At 39.5% G+C, this 25,743-nt stretch overlaps 1 protein-coding gene across 1 annotated transcript in view; it reads left to right on the top strand.

Annotated features, from left to right (window-relative positions):
* The window catches only part of TCERG1L (transcription elongation regulator 1 like), a 218,544-nt gene that overhangs the window by 5,943 nt on the left and 186,858 nt on the right, over positions 1-25,743 (top strand). Inside the window, exon 4 of the mRNA XM_024213278.1 lies at positions 16,361-16,552. Within this exon, the coding sequence (XP_024069046.1) occupies positions 16,361-16,552 (192 nt within the window). The remainder of the gene's footprint in view (positions 1-16,360; positions 16,553-25,743) is intronic.

Genomic DNA, 25,743 nt, shown 5'->3' with positions numbered 1-25,743 from the left:
ATTCAGGCCGTGTCTAAAACATGTTGCTACTTCCTACACAATACCTCTAAAATCCAGCCTTCCATCTCTGCAAACAGCTAAAACTCTCTTCCAAATTGTCCTCATTTCATCTTTTGACTATTGTAACCTCCTCCTATCTGGCTTGGACTACTGCATCTTTGCCCCCCTCAAGTTCACTCAAAATGCTGCTGCCAAGATCATCTGCATGGCTCATTGCTCTGCCCACCTCATGCCATCAGCGCCTCCCTTTTCATCTCCATACCAAACTTAAGCTTTTTGAGTTAAATCTTGTCCCCACTGAAGTCAATGGGAGTTTTGCCATTGATCTCAATAGGGTCAGGATTTCACCTCTTTGTCTTCACCTTTTAAACCCTTCACCCCATTCAACAATGCTCCTTTAATAACTTATCATGATGCCAGCCCCTGCCTTTATTTCTGCAATGTTCTCAGCCTTTAGTATCCACCAGTCAGCTTCATTTTCAAACACCTTTGCACTTTCTTCTATTTTGCCCTTTATGCAGAAGGAAAAGTCCCTGATATAATTAAATTTAACATTCCTGTAGGGGAGAAAATTCCAAATAAACTCACCACAATAACTTTTAACTTCAAGAAAGGGCATTACACAAACATGAGGAAGCTAGTTAAATGGAAATTAAAAGGTACAGTCACAAGAGTGAAATGCCTACAAGCTGCATTGAAACTTTTTAAAAAACAGCATAATAGAAACTAAATGTATACCGCCACCAAAAAAACAATAAGAGGATAAAAAAAAGAAACAATGGCTAAACAACAGAGTAAAAGAGGCAGTTAGAGACAAAAACACATCAATTAAAAAGTGGAAGTAAAGTCCTTTTGAGGAAAATAGAAAGGAACATAAACTCTGGCGCAAGTCAAGTGTAAAAGTATAACTAGGCAGGGCAAAAAAGCATTTGTAGAGAAACTAGTAAAAGACACAAAAACTAAGTGCATCAGAAACAAGAAATCTGCCAAATAATCAGTGGGACCACTGGACAATTAAGGTGCTAAAGGAGCACTCAAGGAAGACCAGGCAAATTAATTCTTTGTATCGGTCTTCACTGCAGAGGATGTGAGGGACATTCTCAATCTAAGCCATGGTCTTTAGGTGGCAAATCTGAGGAACTGTCCCAGATTGAGGTGTTAATAGGGGAGGATATGGAACAAATTGATAAACAGTAATAAGTCACCAGGACCAGATGGTATTCACTATTGCTTAAATCAGTCTCTGTACCAAGTGACTGGAAGGTAGCTAATGTAGAGTTGATTTCTTTTTTTTTTAACTCCAGAGGTGATCCTGGCAATTACAGGCCAGTAAGCCTAACTTCAGTACCTGGCAAATTGGTTGAAACTGTGGTAAAGAACAGAATTATCAGACACATAGATGGATATGATATGTTGGGGAAGAGTCAATTCTGCTTTTCTAAAGGGAAAGTATGCTTCACCTATCTATTAGAATTCTTTGAGGGTATCGATAAATATGGACAGGGTGATTCAGTTGGTATAGTTGTACTTGGACTTTCAGAAAGCCTTTGACAAGGTCAACACCAAAGGCTGTTAAGCAAAGTAAGCAGTCGTGGCATAAGAGGGAAGGTTCTGGTTAAAAGCTAGGAAACAAAGAGTAGGAATAAATGGTCTGCTTTCACAGTGGAGAGAGGCAAATAGCAGAGTCTCCCAAGGATCTGTACAGGAACCAGTGCTGTTCAACATATTCATAAAACCATATGGAAAAAGGAGTAAGCAATGAGCTGGCAATAAGCAACAGAGGGTCCTGTGGCACCTTTAAGACTAACAGAAGTATTGGGAGCATAAGCTTTCGTGGGTAAGAACCTCACTTCTTCAGATGCAAGACAATGTTTGCAGTTGATACAAAATTACTCAAGAAAAAGTTAAGCCCAAAGATGATTTTGAAAAGTTACAAAGGGATCTCACTAAATTGTGTGACTGGACAACAAAATGGCAGCTGGAATTCCATAAATGCAAAGTAATGCACACTGAAAAACATAATCCCAGCTATACATGCAAAATGATGGGGTCTAAATTAGCTGTTATCACTCAAGAAAGAGATCTTGGAGTAATAGTGAATAGTTCTCTGAAAACATCTACTTCTTCACACAAAGTACAGAAGAACTCATTGGCAGGGGATGCTGTGAAGGAGAAAAGTGTAACTGGGTTCAAAAAAGAACTAGATAAGTTCATGGGGTATAGGTCCATCAATGGCTGTTAGCCAAGATGGTCAGGGACAGTATCCCGTGCTCTGGGTGTCCCTAAGCATGTGACTGCCAGAAGCTGTGACTGGATGGTGGGTTGGATTACTCAGTAACTGTCCTATTCTGTTCATTCCCTCTCAAGCATCTGGCACTGGCTACTGTCTGAAGATAGGATACTGGATTAGATGGATCCAGTATAGCAGGTCTTATGTTCTTATAATTCATTCATCCCCTGCCTTATTTTCCAATTCCCTTCTTAAAACTCACCTCTGCTGTAATGCCTACAAAACACTGTCTACTGACTATGTCTATTATAGTGATTATTCCTCTTTCCCTTCCTTTCTTTTCTTACTCCCTCATTCTTATTAATTTACCCATTCCTGCCATTCCTTGCCCTCTTTCTACCTTCAATTTAAAAAAAATAAAGAAAGAAAAATAACAAAGTTGTGCCAATTCTTCACCATATTCATTTGCTTGTATGTCTTCCTTATCCTCAACCCTTCATCTGTTTTGTGTCTTTTAAGCCCTCCAGGATAGACATTTTCATTTAGCTGTAATTTGTACAGCGTCCATCACAGTGGGGCTCCAATCTTATTTAAGGTCTGTGCGTGCTATCACAATAGAAACAATAGATGTTGTCACTGTGGAAATCAATAGCATTCTACTGAAGCCACAAATGTTGTCTAATCTTTCCTGAACTGTTGGAGCATGCACACAATGAAGAGGTTGAATGTGGGGTGGGGGGTGGGGAAGGGGAATGCAAAGGCCGTGGCTAGTATGGGCTCTTAAAACCTGCTGCAAACCTGCTGTTCTCTATATCCTCTCCAGCTGTGGCACACAGCAGAGACTTGTATCCACTAGGAAAGCTGCAATGTAGGGACAGCAAATAGTGTTTGCCAACAAGAAATGGGTGTTCGTTTTCTCCACCATTTTGCCCACTCCAGTTGCAGTAGGTGTTAAATCTTGAGCTGCCAAATAAAAATGACGTTACAAGTAGGTCTTGTGTTGCTAAAGCCACTCTATAATGCTTTGACTATCAGAAGGGTTGAGCCTTTATTGCATTGCAAATCCTAACTTTTCAGATTACTTGACACAGAACTATAAAAGGAAATGGAAACCCACACCACCTGGAATCAGATGCTTCAGTTGCAAATTGTGGAAGATGCTGACCCTACTTAGATCAGAATGGTTTTCTTGGTTTAAAAAAAAAAAAAGCCCTGGGAGACTCTTGTCCAGTCAAGCCCATACATTGGATCCATATCAGGAGTCAGTTATTAGTAACAATGTCCTTGTTTCTTCAGTTCAGTGGACATTTTAGAATGAAAAAAGAAAATTCATTATGAATAGGCTTGTGGGATTCGATTTTTGTTTTATAATGTTGATGGATAATATTTATGTTTGTTTTTTTAAGCATTTTTTTCTTTTTTAAATTTTCACAGTTGTGGGAAACTGGGGGAGGGTGTCAGGCAGTAGGGAGGTCAGACAATTGTTTATTGACAGGAAACCTTGAGATTCAAAAAGTTATAGCTTTATAATCATTAAAACACATTGTCAAGATCACATATCAAAATATACAAAGTAAATAGCCATAAATCAAGCTAATAAGTTCTCAGGCAGTATTTTTCTATCTGTACATTTCTATTATTGATAAAAATATTTGATTTGTGGGTGTACAGTGAAATTGATATTTACTGATAAAAATCTAATTTTTCCTAGCCTAACTATGAAGTGTTGGGGGTTGGTAAATGCTAACACGCATAATTTAGTGCCAACACAAATAATTTGGCAGTTGCACATACTAGGTACTAGAAGGTATTATTTGTTCTGAAGAAAAGTAATCAGTTATTATTCCCAGGCAGATAAAAATGGATTACAAAACCTTGAATTTATGCACTTACAATTTTATTTATCTAAAGAAAATAATAACACATTATTTTCTCACCCAGAAATGATTGTTTATTTTTTTATTTCCAGCAGACAAAGCACTATCCTGCATCTTATGTTGCGGATATAATGTCTACATCTTTTTGCAAGGAAAATGATTTATATTTTTCTCTACTACATTGTGCAGTCTGCCATATGGAACAAAGTCATGGCTGGTTTGCTATGAGTCGGATGTGCCTCCTTTTCCTTGTATAGCTATCTCTTCCCCGCTTAGGGGGTGAGACAAGCCCAAAGCTGTATGAACACTGGAAGTCTTTCCAGGAGTCTTGAATTAGCTGTCTAAGCTGGCCATGGTCTTCAGAACTGGTTCCATGTGTTGAGTTGAATTATTAGAAATTCCTTGGGATTTTTGTGCGAAATTTTTTGGGGGAGGGAAGGAGGAAGCATGAGGAAAAATATCCCCTATGTTTCATATCATTACTATTAAAATTATTGAAATTGTTTTAATGTTTCAAGATGTATGGTTACGGTTTGTTGGCAGGTTTGCTTCTCAGTCACTGTTTTGCAGGCAATGTTCCTTTTTTTTTTTTTAAAGTAGTACACTTTTTATTAGTGTTCAAAAAGGCTTTCCATAGAAATCTTGTTGAACAAGCCTTTCATATAGCATGCTGTGAAGGAGAGATGAGCTATAAATAGAAATGTATCTTCATTATATTAAGAAACAGAGTTGCTGCTACTTAAATAGAAGTAATATATTCCATTTTATGAAGTATCCCAAAATACCTGACTGCTGATTACCATCAGTACAGGCAAATGTACAAGTAAACTCCAATATATAGCGAGTTACAATCCCTCATAGCCTGTTAAGAGAGAATGCAGATGCAATGTTGCTAGGTGCCGACACATTGGGCTCTTCTTAAGCAACTGGTCAAACACTCAGCTAGGCTGTCTGCTGATATGTGGAGGGGCTTCAGTTGGTTTGTTGGATAAATGATGATATAATGTCTCAATCCACCCATCCCACTAGAGCTGGGATGTAGTTCTGGCCACCATTCACTCATATGGACAAGGTTCCCTGGCGAGACTGCACCTCCCATAATGCATCTAATCATGCGGCTCCCATGATGCACCATGCAGAAGAAATACTTTGTGGGAGATGTTGTCCTTCAAAGAGCCTGGCCCATGAGAGAAAATGGGGGCCAGAACTACCATTTCTATAAGGCAATGTGACTGTAGTTTAATGTTTTTAGAACTGACTTGAGATTAAACATTTTTGATCAGTTCCAAATTTGAAATGTTTTGATATTTGGCTGAACCAACCTGAAATAAAATATTTTGTTTAATTTTCCTAATAGAAAATCAATTATTTTCAGCAAAAGGAAAATATTCCCACAGAAAATTTGTTTTGCAGAAATTGCATTTTCATTTGCAAAATCATTCCAATGGACAATTCCTGACTAGCTCTCCCATCAATACACTGAAGCAAATCTTCTGCTTCTTTCATCTGCTTGAAGCGAAATATCAAAAGGGATGTCCTTTTTCATATTTTGTAAAGTATGCAGAAGGCTTTAAGATCTTTAGATGGAACATATTAATAATAGATGTTGCCAGCCCCTCCCATAATAAGGTCACTATTATTCCTATTCTAAGACCCTGTCTTCAGTAGGTTATAATTTTACTGACTCTTTTTGAAAAATTTAACTAATATATTTCATCTGTTTCCAAGAACAAACATAGGGAAAATACATTTTTTTGCCCATGTTAAATTCTAGTGACCTTTTATTTGAACAGTTCTAACACCTCCATGCCTTAGACCATGGACTTGAAATTTGGCAAAGGAGTGTCCCTTGTTTCAGGGGTACACTCTTTCCTGCCCCTGTAAAAATCTGCCCTTATTTGGCTAATTATAACCTCTGAAAAATTGCAGTTGACACATGCTCAGTAGAGATTTTTTACATTTTTAGCTGCTACATTTCCTGAAGATTTGGTCTCCAATGAGCATGTTCCAGCCTTTCAATTGCTGTTATAGGCCATGCTGGATCCAGGTCTGGGTAGTTAAACTGAGAGCAGTGAGCCTGTCTGTCCTGTGCTATCAATGAGCTTGCTGGGCCTAGGCAGCATGGAGGAAGAAATGGCCTGGTTCAAAGGGGGACAACAGCCAGATCTGCAGCGGGAGGGGAGAACGGAGTAGATTGGGACAAAGAGTTTGTGGATGGGGGTGGAAATTGGGACTGGCTGGACAAGGAGATTGGGAGCAGAAGGAGAGCAGTATTGGCTGGGCAAGGAGACGGCAATGAGGGGCAGAGCCTGGGAGTTGGGTGGCAGATGTGAGAGACAGGGAGTGATTGGGCAATGAGGCTGAAACTGGGAGATGGAAAGGAAAAATGAAGTGGACTGGGAGCTAGTAGGTGGAGGGAGACTGTAATTAGATGAGGACCCATCGCAGGGGGAGAGATTGAAACTGGCTGGGCAAGGAGACTGGGACTAAGAACCAGTGAGGCAGAGTAAAGAGGTGAGTGGGGAGTGGAGACAGATTTGAGGACTAGCTAGTATACTGGGGAAGAACTTGATGGGGTGGGCATAAAGATAGGGACAGGAACCTGGGACAAAGACATGGGGAGTGTGATTGAATGAGGAACATGGTTGGGAAAGGGGTGATTGGAGGCCAGTGTGGTAGTGATGGAGAAAGATCAGATGAGGAACCAGAAAGGCAAGAACTGGGACTGGTGGGAAAGGGGGCTGAGAGTTGGGGGTGGGGAAAGAAGACTGAACCAGGGAGTTCAGAGGCCTGAAACTAGGACTTGCTATGGAAAAGACGGGAACTTGGTGGGATGAGAAGCTTGAGAAATTGAATTGGGACTAGCTACATGAGGAGGATGGGACTGGGACAAGGAACCAGGGATGGAGAAGAGACAGGAATGGGACAAGGACAAGTTGAAGGAAATAGAACAGAAGCTGCGGGGGAGGGTGTTGAAATGAGTAGAAGTCTGTGCCCACTAGGGAGCACTAACTTCCAGAAGCTGGAATGAAACCAAGGATTCCTGAGTCTCACCATTCCTCTTCTGTCAGCAGATATCTGTGAAACCCATAGGCAAAGTGACCCATGCCCTGCTAATAAGAACAGCCATACTGGGTCAGACCAAAAGTTCATCTAGCCCAGGATCCTGTCTTCCAACAATGGCCAATGCCAGGTGCTTCATAGGGAATGAACAGAACAGGTAATCATCAAGTGATCCATCCCCTGTTGCTCATTCCCAGCTTCTGCAAACAGAGGCTAGGGACACCATCCATGCACATCCTGGCTAATAGCCATTGCTGGACCTATCCTCCATGAATTTACCTCGTTTTCTTTTTGAACCCTGTTATAATATTGGCTTTCACAACAGCCTCTGGCAAGGAGTTCCACAGGTTGACTGTGTTATATGCTGATCCACATAGAGGATGACAACCCCCTACTGCTATGAGTTACTCTGTTGGATCAGGTGGCAGAGGTCTGTATGGTGGATCTAAAGTTTCCCGTCCTGCTGATGACCCATGTGAGTACACATGATGGAATTTGTTTATTCAGTTTTTTTTTATATAAAAACCTAGGAAATTACAGACACAAAAATATGTTAAAAAGAATATTAAGGTTGCAAAGCCAAGCACTTAAGACCTTAATTCATGTCTATTACGAAATAATCTTCAATTACAAGATCACATACTATTGTTAGCTCAGCACCCCTTGTTTGATTTAGTGCACAGGTTGGACTTGTTCTGAGGATGAATCAGGGCAGTGTATTGAAGGAGGCGGATCCCTGCTTCATTTGTTGCAAAAGTTGGAAGTGTGTAATAAGTGAGAGGGGATTGCAGGAAAAGAAAGGATGATGTCACAGTAAAAGGGTGAGCCATTCTTTAGACCTCTTTTAGTCCCTCTTAAATGCATTCCTCAGTGAGAGGCTCGGCTTCCTTCATATTCCTTAAGGGTGCAATCACATAGTTCAAACACTCTGGAACTGGATCTCTGGGAGATTTTGCTATGTGTTGTAAGGAGGTATTGATTTTTGACTTCTCTGTGATGCTTTTATCCTAAGAAAAAATGCCTCTGCTGAGAGAGAGCTTTGTGGTAACTTGTAACTGCTAGCCATGCTGGTCATAGCCCTTGGAGAAAAAGCAAAGCACAGGTGCTGGCTGTTAGGTAGACTGGCTTTCTGAGGTTACCGCAGTGTATGACAGGGGGCTGTGTGGCCTTAAGACTCTTGGTCAGAAGGCAGTCGGACAAGGGTCTCTGCCCAGACACAGGTGATGGCTGGACCCTGAGACCTAATGGGATCAGAAAGCAGGCCTGAGTTAGTTTAAATTCAAGCTATATATACAAAAGTCCTCTCTTTGTCTATTGGTCTCTGAAGAATCCAGTTTGAACTATTATATGCGAGCATTTCCAGGTGGTGGTACCCTTATGGAGGTGCTACAGCCAGTGTGAATTTGCCTAATCATTCCCCACTGTTCTTAATTCCTGGAGGAAGTGTAGTTACTCTTCCCCGTGAAATTACATACAGTCCCTGGCCCAAAATGATTCATAAACTTAATACAGTAAGATCTCCCAAAGATACTGCAAGAAATTGCCATATCGATCTCTCAGAATAAATAGTACTCTGCTTTACAAGAGTTGGCTAGTCACTGGTTAACCCTGTCATTTCCCCTGAGAGAATAGGACTGCCTGTGCTGAACTAAGGTGAGACCTGAATGTGAATTACAGGAATCTGCAGACCTAGGTCCCCGGTCTGGAGGGAGATGATCACAGGATACTGCTCTGAGAAATGTCATAGCCAGAAGCCACCTAGAGGTCAGAGGCGCAGTTAGCTCAGGAAGTATCACAATCATATGTTAGGATTAAGTGATATTTTTGCAAGTAGGCATGGCTCCTTTCCAGCTACTATATCAGTGTGTGCTGAATGGCAACCTTTGTGGAAAAATTAATATTAAACTCTGTATATAATCCTGATTAAACATATATCTGTGTATCTCTATTGACTTCAGTATAGCTATTCCTGATTCACACCAATATAAGCAAGGCCCTGGGTTCTATGCAACACTCAGAGACACAGATTATGTGGCCTGGAGCAGTGAATTATGTGATAGAATTTCCAGACAGTTGAGACTTTGACCCCAAAGTCCCAACTGCCCTTCCTCATTCCAGTTAATATAATATCTGTGTTGTATGTTTATTCTGATAATAAATTCAGTTTATTTTAAACAGGGCCCAAGTTTACAATTTTTTTTTTTCGTTCTGCACTAGACCTTTGTATTGAAAAATGTAAAACTGCATTGTACAGGTGTCATGTAGAAGCTAGAAGTTCTGCCATTGGGTAGGTGACAATAAGGGCCTTTGGCACTCAGGAAGATGAAGGGAGTTTTGCTTCTGGCTCCAGTAGTGGGGGGAGGATGTATCTCCTTTTTTCCTCCCCATTTTGGGAAGGGTGGTGCTGACTTCAGGTTTGGGAACAGGATTGAATTTCTCATTTCTCATCTCTGAAATCATTGATGGCAACTAGCTGCTCTGTCACACAGTTTCCCAGTATCAGCCACTACATCCAGCAATGTCAGAGAAGGACAGTAGATTGATTTTTCTGCTAAAATAACTGGTAGTGAAATAGTTAATAATGTTGTCATAAGAAGACTCCTAATTAGGGAACTAATTATAGCCTATCCTGCATTCCAGCTCAAGGGAATGGAAGGAATTTAAAGCACCATCTTACTTATTCCTCAACTTTCTGAGCATAGGGGCTGGGGGGTGCAGGCTCTGTGGAGCTGCTGCATCACCACTTTGTACAGGTGGGCAGGAATGGGTGTGAGTGAAACCTTAACTCTGAGCCCTCAACATATCTGGTAGCATAGTTACACAGTTTGACAGGGAGGGAGCATATGCTGTGACAGGTGTGGATCTGCCACCTCTTATTCCCTCCAGGGCTGCTCCAGAGACAGCACGACAACATGATGTCCCTTTCTGTGGGCTAGATCATAAAGTCTGAGTCTGGCCTAAGGTTTTAGTTGGTAAAAATGGGGCAGCTCAGACCTCTCAGAACTCCTGTTTCAAGCTCTCAGGCAAACATCACTGCATCACTTGAGATTCACATTTTTACAGGTGTCCTAACAATCATAAGTGATAGACATAATTCCTTGTTAAATGAAATCTTGGATTCTGCTGCACTATTACTTAGTAAATTCAAAAACAAGAGGAATTACATGGCAATATGCATGGCCACATGATGACATTATGCATGTGGTCAGAGGGTGTGAGAGGGGAATCTGGCCCTTTGTTTATTCTGTTTACTAATTCCTTGATTCAAACTATTAAACAAACAAGGAAATACACATTCAACAAAATGGTTTTATGAATTAAAGAAATAAACCTCTATCTTTCAAAAAAAAAAAAAAGGGTGTACATCTTCTCCTCTGTACAATGTGTTAAATTAAAAAAGGTCAACAACTATACATTAAAAGTTATTACATTTATAATCCTAAAGGGATTTAAGTGATATTTCATTTTATAGCACTTTCATTTGCTACAAATATATTTATAAGGCTTGAAAAATATTTTAAATAATTTATGTATAAAGATTTAGCAGTTTCAAAGTGTTTTTCACTTTTTTACAAGTGTTGTCCTTGATATTTCCCCCCACACTCTACTATTGAACATGTATACAATATAAAAAGTATTTTTGAAATGTTTTAGAGTTGTAAGATGTATCAACTGTTTTACAGTTTGTTATAAAGCTATTACCACTACATATGGAGGGTTGTGTATAGGTACAGACACACACATTGAAACACAGTTCTATTTGTATTAGACTGATGTCTTTTGAAGATATGCGGTGAAGTAGAAAGGACTGCAAAATTAAAGTCCGGCTAATTTTCTCATCAAAGCGAAGAAGATGCCACTTTAATACAAAAAGTCAGTCCCTGTGAGGCACTTAATAAAAAAAAAATATGGATGGGAATCTGCAACACAAATTAAAACAAAATTAAAAGCAAATCCCATATATTTTACCCATCCTAATGAACAGATATAAAGGAAGTTGCAAGGAGCACTATGCTGCTATATTTAAGATAGTCCACCCCTCCTAGATGACTGAAGTATTCCAAAGGCTTTTAACTGTTTGACATAAGTGCTGGAATTAGGGGTGCTGGGGATACTGCCGCACCCCCTGGCATGAAATGGTTTCTACTATAAACAGGGTTTACAGTTTGGTTCAATGGCTCTCAGTACCCCCACCATAAAAATTGTTCCAGCACCTCTGCTGGTTGATGCAATCACAGAATTTACTTTCCTTTGTGGATGACTTGATTTTGCTGTTTTAATTTTTTTTCTGTAGATCTTATGGGAAAGATCTTTATAAAAGTCCATTGTAGGCAGAATTAAAAAAAAGAAAAAAGAAAAAAAAGCCTGTAAAACTGCAGAACATTTTAAAATGAGTTTAATCAGTTAATTTGCACAGTGAGATTCTATAGTACAAAGAACTTTTTTTTTTAAAAAGAAGAGCTGGAATTGCCCTCTTCAGATAGGACTGACCCTGTAAATTCCAGTGGCATCCAAAATCCTTATTTCTGTTTTGTTAAAGAAAAGAAACAGCCCGTTTTGTTGATCCTAGAGAAGAAATGTAATGGTTTTAACTGTTTATTAATAGTAGTAATAATGAGAGAGCACATTCTGATATGTCCTTTGTGGCTGCAGAGAAAGAAGTCATAAAAGGAACATGCGGTTGGGGAGGACATTGGGCAGACAAAAGAGCAGCACAGAATCCTGTTTCATTGTCTGTATGTCATGGACAAAGTCAATGTGAATGGGAAAAGTATGCTATTGTGGAAGAGAAAAAATGGGATAATTCAGGACCTAAATAGAGCACAATCTGTGGTATGCTCTAGTGTGGCTCCTCAGGCTGGTTATTCCTGTAGGTCTTTAGTAGTGGTTCATTCTTTAAACACACCATGCATGCACTGTAGTAAGAACTTCAGGATGTCTGAACTGTCAGATGGACATGAGGCACATGAGTCAAGAATAGGAAAGCATGGACAATTCTTGAATCCCAAAACTACATAGATAACCCTGTGAGAGAATGAAGAAGCGGGTCTAACAGAAACAGTTAGTCTTAGGCTGCTGTGTGTCTAGACACTTTACCATGTAGTTGCTTATATAATGGATGTTTGGGGATCAAATGGTATCTGCTGTGCAGGGCCAGCTCCAGGGTTTTGGCCGCCCCAACAGCCAAACAAAACAAGACAAAAAAAGCCGTGATCGCGATCTGCGGCGGCAATTCGGCGGGAGGTCCTTCGCTCCGAGCAGGAGTGAGGGACCGTCCGCCGAATTGCCGCCGAACAGCTGGACGTGCCGCCCCTTTCCGGAGTGGCCGCCCCAAGCACCTGCTTGGTAAGCTGGTGCCTGAAGCCGGCCCTGCTGCTGTGGAACCTGGGTTATCTACCTACTCCCCTGTTTTCTTTAATCTTAGGTTGATTCTCTTGTCCTTTCTTGTTCATGTCTTTATGGCTACCCCTGCTATCTTGTTCCTCAGTTATTTCACACATAAGTGTGCTGCCATCATTTTTAACAAAAGCCTCCCACAAATATTTTCCCCTTAACCTGTGGTAAACATATTGTAGCAGGATGGTGGATGTCTGCTTGTAAAGAACTGTGCAACATATTAATGTGTTTTCACACTTAAATAGAAATCCTCTGTGATAAGCAAGCATCTCTAGGTTAAAAAAAACCCCAACTTCTTAGAAGTGAACATCACTGAAAAGCATTAGACTTTGTTTCTCAGACATATATTGATGATAGTGTAGAACATTATTCAACTTTTGAAGTATCTGAGTGTTGACCTTATAGTGGTGGTTCTAAGAAAACGTTTTGAAAATATCTGCTATTTGGCACAATCTGATATGTTCCAGAGAAGAAAGTTTTATCTGAACGATGTATTAGGATCCTTAGATATGCCCTTTCTTCCAGGAATGATTTAATACTGTCCAGAGAGAGAGAGAGTACACTCCATCAAAGGCAGGGAAATCACCAAAACTTTATTAATTGATTGGTGAAATGGTAACAAAGGGCTCAAGTCCTGAAAACTTCTAGCACTTCACTAATTTCACCCACATGTGCTCATGGCAAGGCTGGGGGGCATGGATCAGCATTCATGTCACACTCCCCGTTAGCTTCCCTGGCCCAGGCTGGGTACTAATGATCCAAACAGCGGACCAAATTTGGTGATAATTCTGGTCACATGCCATCTGAGGCACATTGCGCATATGCTAAGAAGATGATGACATAGCTTACTTTGCCCACTGTTCTAGTTCCTATACTGTTGTTTTGTTCCTTTCCTTCACCCATGTTGAGAATTGTATCTTTATGTTGCAGAATCCTTTTTTAATTAAAAAAAAATCAAGCTAGAAGAGAACATTCTCCCTGCTTAATAACAGCCTTTTGGGAAACGTAGAAGAGTCTCTTTTCTTTATATACTTTGTCAGAGTCCATGAACAGTTACAGGATATTTTTTTTATTTTGTTTGGTGACAGCAGAAAAACCCTGGAATTGGAAACACAGACTCTCTATCCAAGGGCAGACTACTGATGAGGATTTGATTAACTTAACCCATAGGCCCATGAGATCCCAGAAGGAAATGTTAGAAATAACAAAATCATTGTCATCAGATGGTTTGACTTGCCATTTTTGAATATTTCCATTTTGGCCCTGGTAGATGTAATCTATCTTTCTTTCATTTGTTGCAGGTTGAAATATCAAAGACTTTGTATTCGTGTTTGCTAGTGTTTCTCTGGCCTATGTGCTTGTTGTACTAACAAGGACATGTGCTTATATATGGCTTACATGTGGTTGTTATTTTGTTGTTTTGTTTTTTAATAGAAAATATCTTAGAACTGACAATAACGTCAGGAATAATAGAAATTACTTGAAATGACTACTGTATACATTTGGTATGTGTTACTAATGTTGTAAAGCCTATTTTTCTGGCAAAATATTTTGCTTACATCTGCATTGCAAACAAAGACTAATAAAGAGGGAAGTAAGTGTAAGCTTAGGAAATATAGATACTAAAGGAAATCTCTTTACCCACACAACCCACTCTCCTGTTTAGCTAAATTCAAAACATTCACAATTCTGTTGACTTCAGTGGAATGACTCCTCTTATGCCTGTGTTAAATTTGGCCGCTGGTTTACTTTACCTTTTTAGAAATCTACTGGAGTATAGAAAGAACCAAGGGTCTGAGTCTCAGATCTGACCCTTCTGTACCCAGCTCAGTGGTGGAGTGGGGCATAAGGGTGGTGGTATAAGACCACCTTCATGTCCTCTGATTTGGGGGCCACTTAGCCATAATGCACAACACAAAGCAGCCTCTGGACTGTTCCAAGTTGTGTGAGCTATACATGGATGTAAGGGACTCTTCTAGCTGCCAGAAATCACCAGAACACAGGGGGCACTGACCTTTCCCCTTTTATCTTGGCCAAGCCCCCTCCACTGGGGGCAGGAGAGGTATAGCCTAATATAGCCAGGAGAGGTTCTCCCATGCCAGAGGAATCCCTAGATAGCCACATCTGCCAGCTCTTCAAGTGGTTTATGTCAGTAGGCAGGTGGGAAATGGCCACAAGAGGTACCAGGATCTGGCCCTAAGGGTTCCTTTAGTCTCCAAACTCATTTGGAAAAAGAAATGCTATAAACCTGTGAAATGCCTAAAGTGACAGCTCTGATCAAATAGTGATTTTTGCAGAATTACCAGTTGGCTCTTATTGCCTAAAGGATTTCCACATGAACTGAAAACATTTGCTAAATGACATAATAAGCTAATGATTGCTTAATTTTTGAATACATAGCTCAGTGTAGAGAGGGTAACAGCTGGTGTTTGTCAAATTAGGTTTCCTTCTTAGGATTTTTACTACTCATTTTCTTGTTTATTTAACATACTTAGACGTGATTGAGCTCTAAAGGTCTTCCCCTAAGCTTGTTATACGTTAAAGGTAAATGTTACATAGTACGAGGTACATTCTTCTCTTCAGGCCCAATGGAAGTCCCATTTAAATCAGGCGGTTCTCTGTGGATAGAGTGCTTCCAGTGGCAGGGCTTCTATGTACATGCAACTTGGTATCATTGATGGCAATTACATGCCTATAATTACAGGAGAATAGTCCTATAGATATAGGTAATATTAAAAAAATATACAAATGGTTCGATTGCAAAATCAAACGTCAGGAAATGCTGGAAGGTAGAGCCCATGCAGGATTCTGTTCCTAGTTCTGATGGTAATGTGACCTAGTAGTTACAGATATCACACCCCAGTACAAAGATTTAGCACGTTCATCCTAAAAAGTAGCATAGCGAAGTGGACGAGACTTGCCATTTTAGATACCTGGGTTCTATTCACAGCCATGCCAGAAGGGACCTCATGTTACCTCTTGGTTCCTTTATTTGTAAAATGGGTATATGACACTTGTCTGCTTTTATAAGATAGGGGTGTGAGACCTTGTTCAGTTATAAGGACAGTAAAGTATACAGAACTAACACCTTTCAGTGAGACCAGAATTCTTAGTTTCTTCATGGTTCAGTTCACTTTCCCCTAGGTCAAAGATGGGGTAAGTGCCAGCAGCTGCTACTATTGTGCACCCCCATCCAGAGCTCTTCACATGATTGTGGTAACTATATAGATAAGTTACAATATACATGATGTTTTCAAATCATGCACAAATCACCATTCCTTTATGTTAGAACCCATATCTGAAAGCATGAAAACATTTTTTTTGTTTTTAAAAATGTACTATACAGGGACATTTATAACACAAAAAGCAGTCTATGGTACAAAAGCTATGAGTTAAGGGTGGAGGGGTGTCTGGTGGACAAGGTGCTCCCTGGGGACTTGGGAAATCTGGGTTCAATTACTGGCTCAACCAGACACATTCTGTGACCTTGGGTGAGTCAGCATGTGAAGCAACTTTATAGTGTGTAAAATGACACCTAACACTCCAGTGTATTAACATAGAATTCTGATGCATCTTGATGTCCTATTAAATTAAGTTGGATGGCTGGATGTGCAGCCAGTAGAGGACTAAGCTACTAATATTGCAATAATAATAAAGACATTTTGGTGTCTTCTTATATTGTAATATAGGAAGATTGAAAAACAGTATTATTTATAGAGTGTGTGTCTTAACTTGCCAACAAATATTTGTTTCAAATGTAAAATAAAACAAATTTTACTTAACTCTTCCATAGGTGGTTGCCAGAATAGCCTTAAACAAGTGGGCAGTCATCAGACAATTGCATTAGCTGCTGCTGCAGCAGCAGCTGCCATGGTGTCCGTAGATTCAGAAGCAACTCAGGGACCATCACCTACAAGTATCCAACCTTGCCATGTGCTCACTCTGTCACCTGTCAAAATACCAGTTTTGACTTCACCGTTTCCAGGTAAGAGATTTTCTTTGATACCATGTAGCCGCTTTTATTCAATCTGAATCATACAGAGACTGTGCGTTTTGTGATTTTTTTTTTTTTTTTGGTCACAAATGCTTTTTGTTAAATGACTGTTGAGTAGGAATTGAATTTAACAGCTTGTGATATATGTGGCTTTGTGTATTTTAGTCCTGAGGGAAAAACAATTATTAGTATTTATTGTTGTGTTAGATTGAGATGTCATTTTAAAATGATCCATGCATTTATAAAGCCACTACTCCTCTACCCTGATATAACGCTGTCCTCGGGAGCCAAAAAATCTTACTGCATTATAGGTCAAACTGCGTTATATCAAACTTGCTTTGATCCACCGGAGTGCGCAGCCCCGCCTCCTCGGAGCGCTGCTTTACCGCGTTATATCCGAATTCGTGTTATATCGGATCGTGTTATATCGGGGTAGAGGTGTACTTTGATTCAACTTGATTCAAATGTGCAAATGAGAGGAAATTCAGAGGTGAGCTTGAAACTCAAATCTTAACTAATTCTATGTAGTTATGTAATTCTTATGGATTACAAAAATATGGGCACAAAATCTCAATTAAATTTTATCCCATACCACTCTATTTACTTCAGTGAGAAAGCACTGTAAATCTATGCCAGGTTGGGTGGCCCTCCATATTGTAATCACCTACTATTGGAAGGCCTCTGTTAGACATACAGTAGGAGTTGATTAAGAATAAAGTAGTGCTAGTTTTTGGTGAGTTAATCAGTTATACTCTGTGACTCAAGAACCTCTGGATGCCAACTGGCCGAAGGCACTAGGGTATATCTGGGTACAGAGATCCACTGAATTCACCAAAACAATGTCATATAAGAGCTCTAGTGAAAGCCTGTGTCACACTGGTCGTTAAAACTCTTGTGAGATGTATGTATGAAGAATGTGTGTATATATACTAAAAATTATGTTTTCTAGGTCTGTAGTTAAAAACAGGTTCTTTGAGAAAAATCTAAACACAGGGGAGACATACTTTTCCTATACTGAAAAAAAAAATCACATCATGCCAGATGTATCCGTTTAGAGAAAAGGCTTCTTGAATTGAAATACTGAAGTATTCTAAGAAGCAGAAGTCACCATAAGAAATGTACTTTTGATTTACAGTTGCACTAACCTGCTCTGCATGAATTGCCATAGACATGATAGAATATTATCAAACCAAGGAGCTATCACATTTAGATAACTGGCTCAGCTTTGCAATGATAAACATGTCAGGCTAGGACAATTGTGCTTTCCTTACAAATGAAAGGCTGATAGGATATCAAATATCAAGCTTTGAGTGTCTGAGCAATAATCCCATTATCAATCTTTCACACTAAACTACTTTTTTATGGGTATTTTCTCCTGTGGAGTATATAGTTGCTTCTTGAAGGCAGACAAGCTTGAAAGTATGTGCTTGAACATGCTAAATAGATTTGGGATTTCACCTAAACATTAATCAGTCAGCCCATACATTTGATGCTGCTCACTTTGCAAAGACTATCAATATGCTTATGTAAAACACAGTAAAAAGGGATTTAATGGAATATGCGAACAGTGAGATGGGGATGAAGGTGTCCATTTTAGACAACCTTACTCAATATAAGCCAAATGGAAGGACGGCTGTTGACTTCCAGGGACTTTGGATCAAAGTCTAAGTCGGGGTCAACAACCTTCCAGAAGTGGTGTGCTGAGTCTTCACTTATTCACTCTAATTTAAGGTTTCCCGTGCCAGTAATACATTTTAACGTTTTTAGAAGGTCTCTTTCTATAAGTCTATAATATATAACTAAACTATTGTTGTATGTAAAGTAAATAAGGTTTTTAAAATGTTTAAGAAGCTTCATTTAAAATTAAATTAAAATGCAGAGCCCCCCCCGACCGGTGGCCAGGACCCAGGAGCGCCGCCAGTTTTTCTGCTGCCCTAGGCGGCGGAAGGTCCCACCTCGAAATGCTGCCCCCCAAAGAGGTGGCGGACGGTCCCACCGCTGAAATACTGCCACGGTCGCCGCCCCCAAAATTGTAGTGCCCTAGGCGACTGCCTAGGTCACCTAATGGGTTGCGCCGGCCCTGCCAGGACCCAGGCAGTGTGAGTGCCACTGAAAATCAGCTTGCGTGCCATCTTTGGCACACATGCCATAGATTGCCTACCCCTGGTCTAAGGTTTTTGTTCTATTATATTTATGCTTGTTCCCATTGCCTTAATAAAGGACACACACATTTTCAAACTGTATATGGCATTCTGTGTCTGAGTTCACAGAAATGGAAACAAATTTATAGAGTTTATATAGAAAATTATAGAAAGAGTCCCATAAATGCTAATGCAAGAAACACCTGTTTAAAAGCCTAACTTACCACGTATATATTAATGGAGTGAGCTGAATTCACTTCTCATTACATCAGTTATATCCTCTGCAGATGCTGCATATTTTTAGTCATAACCTAGTACACACAACTCTTGTAAAATGACTACTCATGATCTCTTCTATTGAAATACACAGTGGATGAGATATTGAAGTTAAATTAAAGTTCCTTTCCTTGCAGGAAAAAATGGTCAATTGGTCAAAAGTAGCCCTTTGCTGTCAAGAACAAAATTACATTTCTATTTCTCCACAGAAGTTAATGACTGGAAAAGCATCAAGGAAAAATAATCTAATATACAGATAATCCCCTGTGTAGGACATACTTTACAATGCTGTCTGCCTTTCAGTTAAAAACATCAGTGCATTGACATTTATTAAGGATGACTTATTGTTCTCAAAGAAAAATAAATCTTTAAAAGAACATAATTTGTGTACCCCGGGGGCAATTGCATTTTGCTTGTCTCATGTATGATTTATAAAGTAAGTTGGTAATTAATGATCTTTCCATGTTCTCCTTGTATAAAGTTTATGTAAGGCAATGTCAAAATAATTTGCATGAAAAGTTCGAAAATAGCAGAATATGTTATATCTGTCTTAAAGCTATCAGCCTTAACATTATCTTGTTAAAACTAATCTCTATAATCAGTTATACTGGACAGCACTATTACAGTAGCGTGATGGGTATACTACTCACACTGGCCCTGAGAGAGTTGAATTAGCTCAGGCAGGCTCAATCAGTCAATTATGCTGCAAATGCTGGGAGATTTAGGCTGTGTAGAGGCTTGACTTCATTGGGAGCAGTCTTAGGCTAAGGCTGAAGCCTTTTACAAATACCACCCATAGGGTTTATACAAGTCCCCTGCCTGTGACTTCCCCATGTTTCCCAAATGTCTTGACCCTGGCCCTGCAAGGTATAAGACCCTTTGATAGAGAGATACACACCCTATCCATCAGAGGCAGCAATAGCAACATGTGAGGTTTTGTTACTACTGGTCATTGTTGGTTCCCCCCCATAATGATGTCACTAAGAGGACGTGGCGAGAGAGGACATACTCTGTGTATGGCAACAGTCTGTTGTAAGTGGACCCGTCCACTGTGTCCCATATGCTTCTAAGTCAACTCGGTCTGGGCAGAGTCTAGTCATCTTTCTAGGTCTAGATCTATAGGACACACTTGCAGGCTCAGACCTCTTGTCAGAGCCCTTCCTTGTGACATGGGACTGAGCAGTCCAGCTGTCCCAGACCCTGGTACAAGTGCTTTAGATCTCCCAAGTCTCCTACTTGCTTACATGTGCTCCTTCAGAGTTATGTCTCACTGTGGGAACTCTGGCTTCTAGTTTAACTCCTTTTGAGGACAATATGGCAGGAAAACAAGTAACAGGCTTAGCAAAGGAAGTTCTTAACCACAATGTCTGTACTCTTAAGAGTTACACTTGACAGTTACAGAACTTTGCAAAATAACAAAAAAGTATTGAGATATCAGACCAGGAGAGGGTGTTTTACGCATTCTGTGAGTGTGGGGCATGTCTATATTTCAGGCATTCCTTTCTTCTTCTCTCCTACATGTGCCACTTATACATGGCCATGGTTGGCTTCCCTTGCAGAGAATGGCACCACTTCTTAAGTACAGCTTTTGTCTCTTTTTGTCATGTGCTCAGGCTGAGAAGGTGGAGACCAGTCATGTTGATGCCCCTGTATAGAAAAAGCTTTGTTTTGATGGGGGGAGGAGTTGAGATACAATCAAAGTTGATGGGTCTAGGTTGCTCAGTGATGTCTCCTCTATGATGCTTCTTCAATGAGGTATCAAGCATCTTTATTGGGCAGGGTTCCTTCTGGAATAAATCAAAGTGATTTGCCTTTGGCATGTGTTGAGCACATAATACAAAATGGAGGCCCTAATTCAAAATTGGGTTTACAGTTTGACAGACAAACCCCCTCTAGCACAGGATGGTTGCTATAGGGATGATAAGTTTGGCTGATTGGACCTAAGAAATTAGAGAAGGTACTTATTTGGAGGTGGAGTCTGGTTAAAGTTTACCCTTTGTTTGTTTTTTTGGGGCGGGGCACTTACCTGGATCAGATAAAGATTAGTAAATTGTTTCCCTCATAGGCATGCAGGGGCCTTAGTTATGACAGGCAGAAATTCTCCTGATCTGAAGGTAAAAGTTTCTCTTTGGAGCGGCAGGTTCATGCTAGTCAAGAAGGGTGAATGGCCATGGTAAGCAAAGAGCAGTATGTGAATAAGAGCTCCACTAAACTGACCATGGTGGTAATGCTTCAGATGGAGATGAAATATGTTGGTAAGGGTGGCTAGAACCCAGCATAGTTCTTTTCCATAAGGGGGGCAGAATTCAGGGGGAAACTTGTGCATTCCAGAAACTGGTACTGACCTGAAATGAGTTATATCAATATCTGTAAAAATACCAGCTCAACAAATGCTACTTTGCTGCCATTTTCTTAAGGCCAGCAACTGCAACCAAGAATCATTTAGGAGAAAAAAGTGTCAATGAGCCAGCAAGAACCACTGTAATGCAGCAGTAAAATGAAGAGGCTTGACTAATCCAAAAGAGCAAAGATTCCAGTTCTGATAATCAGTGCTTGTGTGGTTGTGTATTATTGGGGAGCACAACACAAGCTTTCCATCCCTTAAGAGGAATATAAATCCACTGCTGCCTGCAAGCACCCTGGCACATCCAGCCCCACTTAACATAATTATGAATACTGATTCTCATCTGTTAATTCTGCTAGACCTAAGTTTTAAAATGTTACTACTTATGCAGTGTAATTCCTAATTTGTGTGTGTGTCAGTTATGATTCTGAATGCTTTAAAGTAGGGCTGTTGATTAATCGCAGTTAACTCATGCGATTAACTCAAAACAATTAATTGCGATTAATCACACTGTTAAATAGAATACACATTGAAATTTATTAAATATTTTTGATGTTTTCTACATTTTCAAATAAATTGAAATCAATTACAAAACAGAATACAAAGTGTACAGTGCTCACTTTTTTATTACAAATATTTGCACTGTAAAAATTATAAAAGAAATAGTATTTTTCAATTCACCTCATACAAATACTGTAGTGCAATCTCTTTATCATGAAAGTGCAACTTACAAATGTATTTTTGTTACATAACTTCACTCAAAAACAAAACAATGTAAAACTTTAGAGCCTACAAGTCCACTCAGTCCTACTTCTTGTTAGCCAATCGCTAAGAGAAACAAGTTTGTTTACATTTATGGGAGATAATGTTTCCCACTTCTTAATTACAATGTCACCTGACAGTGAGAACAGGCATTCGCATGGCACTTTTGTAGACAACGTTGCAAGGTTTTTACATGACAGAGATGCTAAACATTCATATGCCCCTTCATGCTTTGACCACCACTCCAGAGAACATGTTTCCATACTGATGACGCTTGTTTAAAAAAATAGTGCTTTATTAAATTTGTGACTGAACTCCCTGGGAGAGAATTGAATGTATCCTGCAGTTTTACCCGCATTCTGCCATATATTTCATGTTATAGCTCTCTCAGATGATGACCCAGCATATGTTGTTTGTTTTAACGCTTCCACTGCAAATTTGACACAATGCAAAGAAGATACCAATGAGAAATTTCTAAAGATAGCTACAGCACTCGGCCCAAGGTTTAAGAATCTGAAGTGTCTTCCAAAATCTGAGAGGGATGAGGTGTGGAGCATGCTTTCAGAAGTCTTAAAAGAGCAACACTCTGATGTGGAAACTACAGAACCCAAACCACCAAAAAAGAAAGTCAACCTTCTCCTGGTGGCATCATCTGAACAAGATGATGAAAATGAACATGCATCGGTCCGCACTGATTTGGATTGTTATTGAGCAGACCCCATCATCAGCATGGACACGTCCTCTGGAATGGTGGTTGAAGCATCAAGGGACATATGAATCTTTAGCTCATCTGGCATGTAAATACCTCGTGACACCAGCTACAACAGTGCCATCCAAATGCCTGTTTTCACTTTCAGGTGACGTAATTAAGAAGCGGGCAGCATTATCTTCTGCAAATGTAAACAAACTTGTTTGTCGGAGCGATTGGCTGAACAAGAAGTAGGACTGAGTGGACTTGTAGGCGCTAAAGTTTTACATTGTTTTATTTTTGAATGCAGGTTTTTGTACATAATTCTATGTAATCAATTTATCATGAAAGTTGAACTTACAACTTTGTAAGTTCAACTTTCATGATAAATTGATTACACTACTGTACTTGTATTAGGTGAATTGAAAAATATTATTTCTTTTGTTTTTTGCAGTGCAAATATTTGTAATAAAAATAAATATAAAGTGAGCACTGTACACTTTGTATTTTGTGTTGTAATTGAAATCAATATATTTGAAAATGTAGAAAACACCAAAAATATTTAAGTAAATGGTATTCTATTATTGTTTAATAGCACGATTAATTTTTTTAATCGCTTGACAGCCCTACTTTAAAGTTATTGTCTCCAGTGTGTGAAACGATATTTCTAAACAAACATCCATAAAATAAGGCTACTACTGTCGTGTTTCTGAGCTGTGTTAATACCTAGTTTAATTGGAGTAAGATGAGAAAAACATAATCTTCTCACTGCTTTTGTAGCTACATACAAAGAACAGCTTTGCCTTAAACAGGGGAGTTGAGAAATTTCAATCACAGCTTCATTATTTTGTTGTTTTTTAAAGACAAAAATAATCTTAGAAAGTGATGCATTTATTAGGTCTATTGAGATAAACACAGATGGTTTGACTCTCTTCTCAATTACTGGTTATACATGAATGCAGTTCCATTGACATCTGTGGAGTTACTCCTGATATAACCTCCTGTGAGAAAGTGGAGAATCAGAACCAGAGTGTGAAGGAGTGGGCAGAAATTTGGAATAAACACCTTCCTTTGGGATTCCTTCTTTTTTAATTGTTTTTTTTATTTTTTAAATATTTAATTTGATTATTTTGACAGTGTACATGGAGAACTTAAATGCAATTTTTTCTTGTTTGGATAGGTAATATACAAAGGTAGGACTAATTTTTTCCCTTAATTCCCTAAATTCCATATAGTTTAAAAAGTGGTAGAGCTGTGTACACAAATTGAAGAGAGAGTTTCCTCTCAAAGTCCAATCCATAAGAGCCTAAAGAACTGAGGCCCTGATCCTGCATCATTCAGATCAAATAGTTTTGCCATTGACGTCAATGATTGTATGATCAGGCCCATAAGCACTGAGTAGAATGTTGGTGAGGCAGAAAAATTTGGGATCCTAAGGATACTTCTGGGTTCAGAGAGGTACTGCTAGGTGCAGACCAAGTGACTACAGGTGAAAAGCCCTGTCCTTGCACCACTTGTTGTCTCATCAAATCATCAACACTGATAGAGATACTCTTCAGGACTGATCTCGCTTCCAATGAAACTGATTGCAAAATTCTATTCCTTTCCTCAATCTTGTCCAAAGCACCAAGGATTGAACTGGACAACTCCAGAGCTAGTTGGAGCTGAAACAGACTCAGATCCTTTGTGTATTGGGCACAGAAGGGAACATGTAGCACACATTTACCAGTGGGCTACAGAAAGACCACCAGAAGTTTTGACATCTTAGTGGAGTAGCTGCTGCTTTGCTAATTTGGTCACAGATTTTTACTTTAGTTAATATTTGAATGTACAGCATAAGCTGCTGATATTAAGTTTTATCTGATTTTTGCATTGTAATTTAGTTTTAAATCTTATTGACTGAATGCCAATAAGACCTTTAGTGAAATACTTTAGAAATAAAAAAAAAAACCCCAATGTAAAAAGGCAGGCTCATTACATATTTCAGATAAATATTTTAATTTTTTTTTTAAAATTAATTACACATTTTGTTATTTATTTTTTTTTTTTTTGTGAGGTCTTTTTTTTTTTTTTTTTTTTAAATACTCCATTCTTATTATGTGGGGAAAGTGCATATTCAAATTCTTTGCTGACTAAAATTAAAACAGCTATTTTGTTCTCTATGGCGGATTACATTGAAATGAGGTTGCTCGTTGAAAGCTCCTGCTTTATAGGCTGTACCAATGTCATTTATATTATATACCAAAATGTGTTGGGCCAAATTCTCACTCCAACTCCAGGAGCACTGAGCTGCCCAAGAAATCTGCTGTTGTCCAGGGGCCAGGAGGGAGTGTCTAATTTAGCTCTCCATCAGCCTGGTCTTCTGCCAATTCCTCTTGGTTGTCTAAGGATAATCCCTGACTGATGGAAAGCTAAGTTAGACACTCCCTCCTGGTCCCTGGAACACAGCAGATTTCTTGGGGAAACCGGATGAATCTGGGATGTGTCTCCCCTCTGGCTAGCCCCATTTATCAGAACAACCAGTTGGGGATGTGGAAAACCATGTGTAAAGGAGAGTAGTCTTTGAGTTGCTACAGTTTACTGTGGGGACCAGGTTGCTCCCTGACTGGTTATAGAATCCATAGGCTACAAAAGGTAGTTTAAAACCACAGTTACCCTGCATCACCTAGTCCAGTATTGAGTGCATCTCACTCAAAACAGATAATCTGGATGACAGTCTTTAAAATTGAGAAGAGATATTTGATATAAACAATGAGATTATTTTATAGGTTCCAAGTCTCAAGATTATATAATTACAAATTGGTCTCCATAGGTTTTAGATAGTTAACTCTTCAGAGCAGGGCCGGCTCTAGGCACCAGCAAAACAAGCTGGTGCTTGGGGCGGCACATTTTTAGGGGCGGCATGGCCTGCGCCAGAATGCCGCCCCTAAAAATGTGCCGCGGCCGCCCTAGCTCACCTCCGCTGCTGTTG

Source organism: Terrapene carolina, unplaced genomic scaffold (assembly GCF_002925995.2).
Source record: "Terrapene carolina triunguis isolate 2854851 unplaced genomic scaffold, T_m_triunguis-2.0 Scaffold95, whole genome shotgun sequence".
Lineage (NCBI taxonomy): Eukaryota > Metazoa > Chordata > Testudines > Emydidae > Terrapene > Terrapene triunguis.
This window is presented reverse-complemented; position numbering and strand designations above follow the sequence as displayed.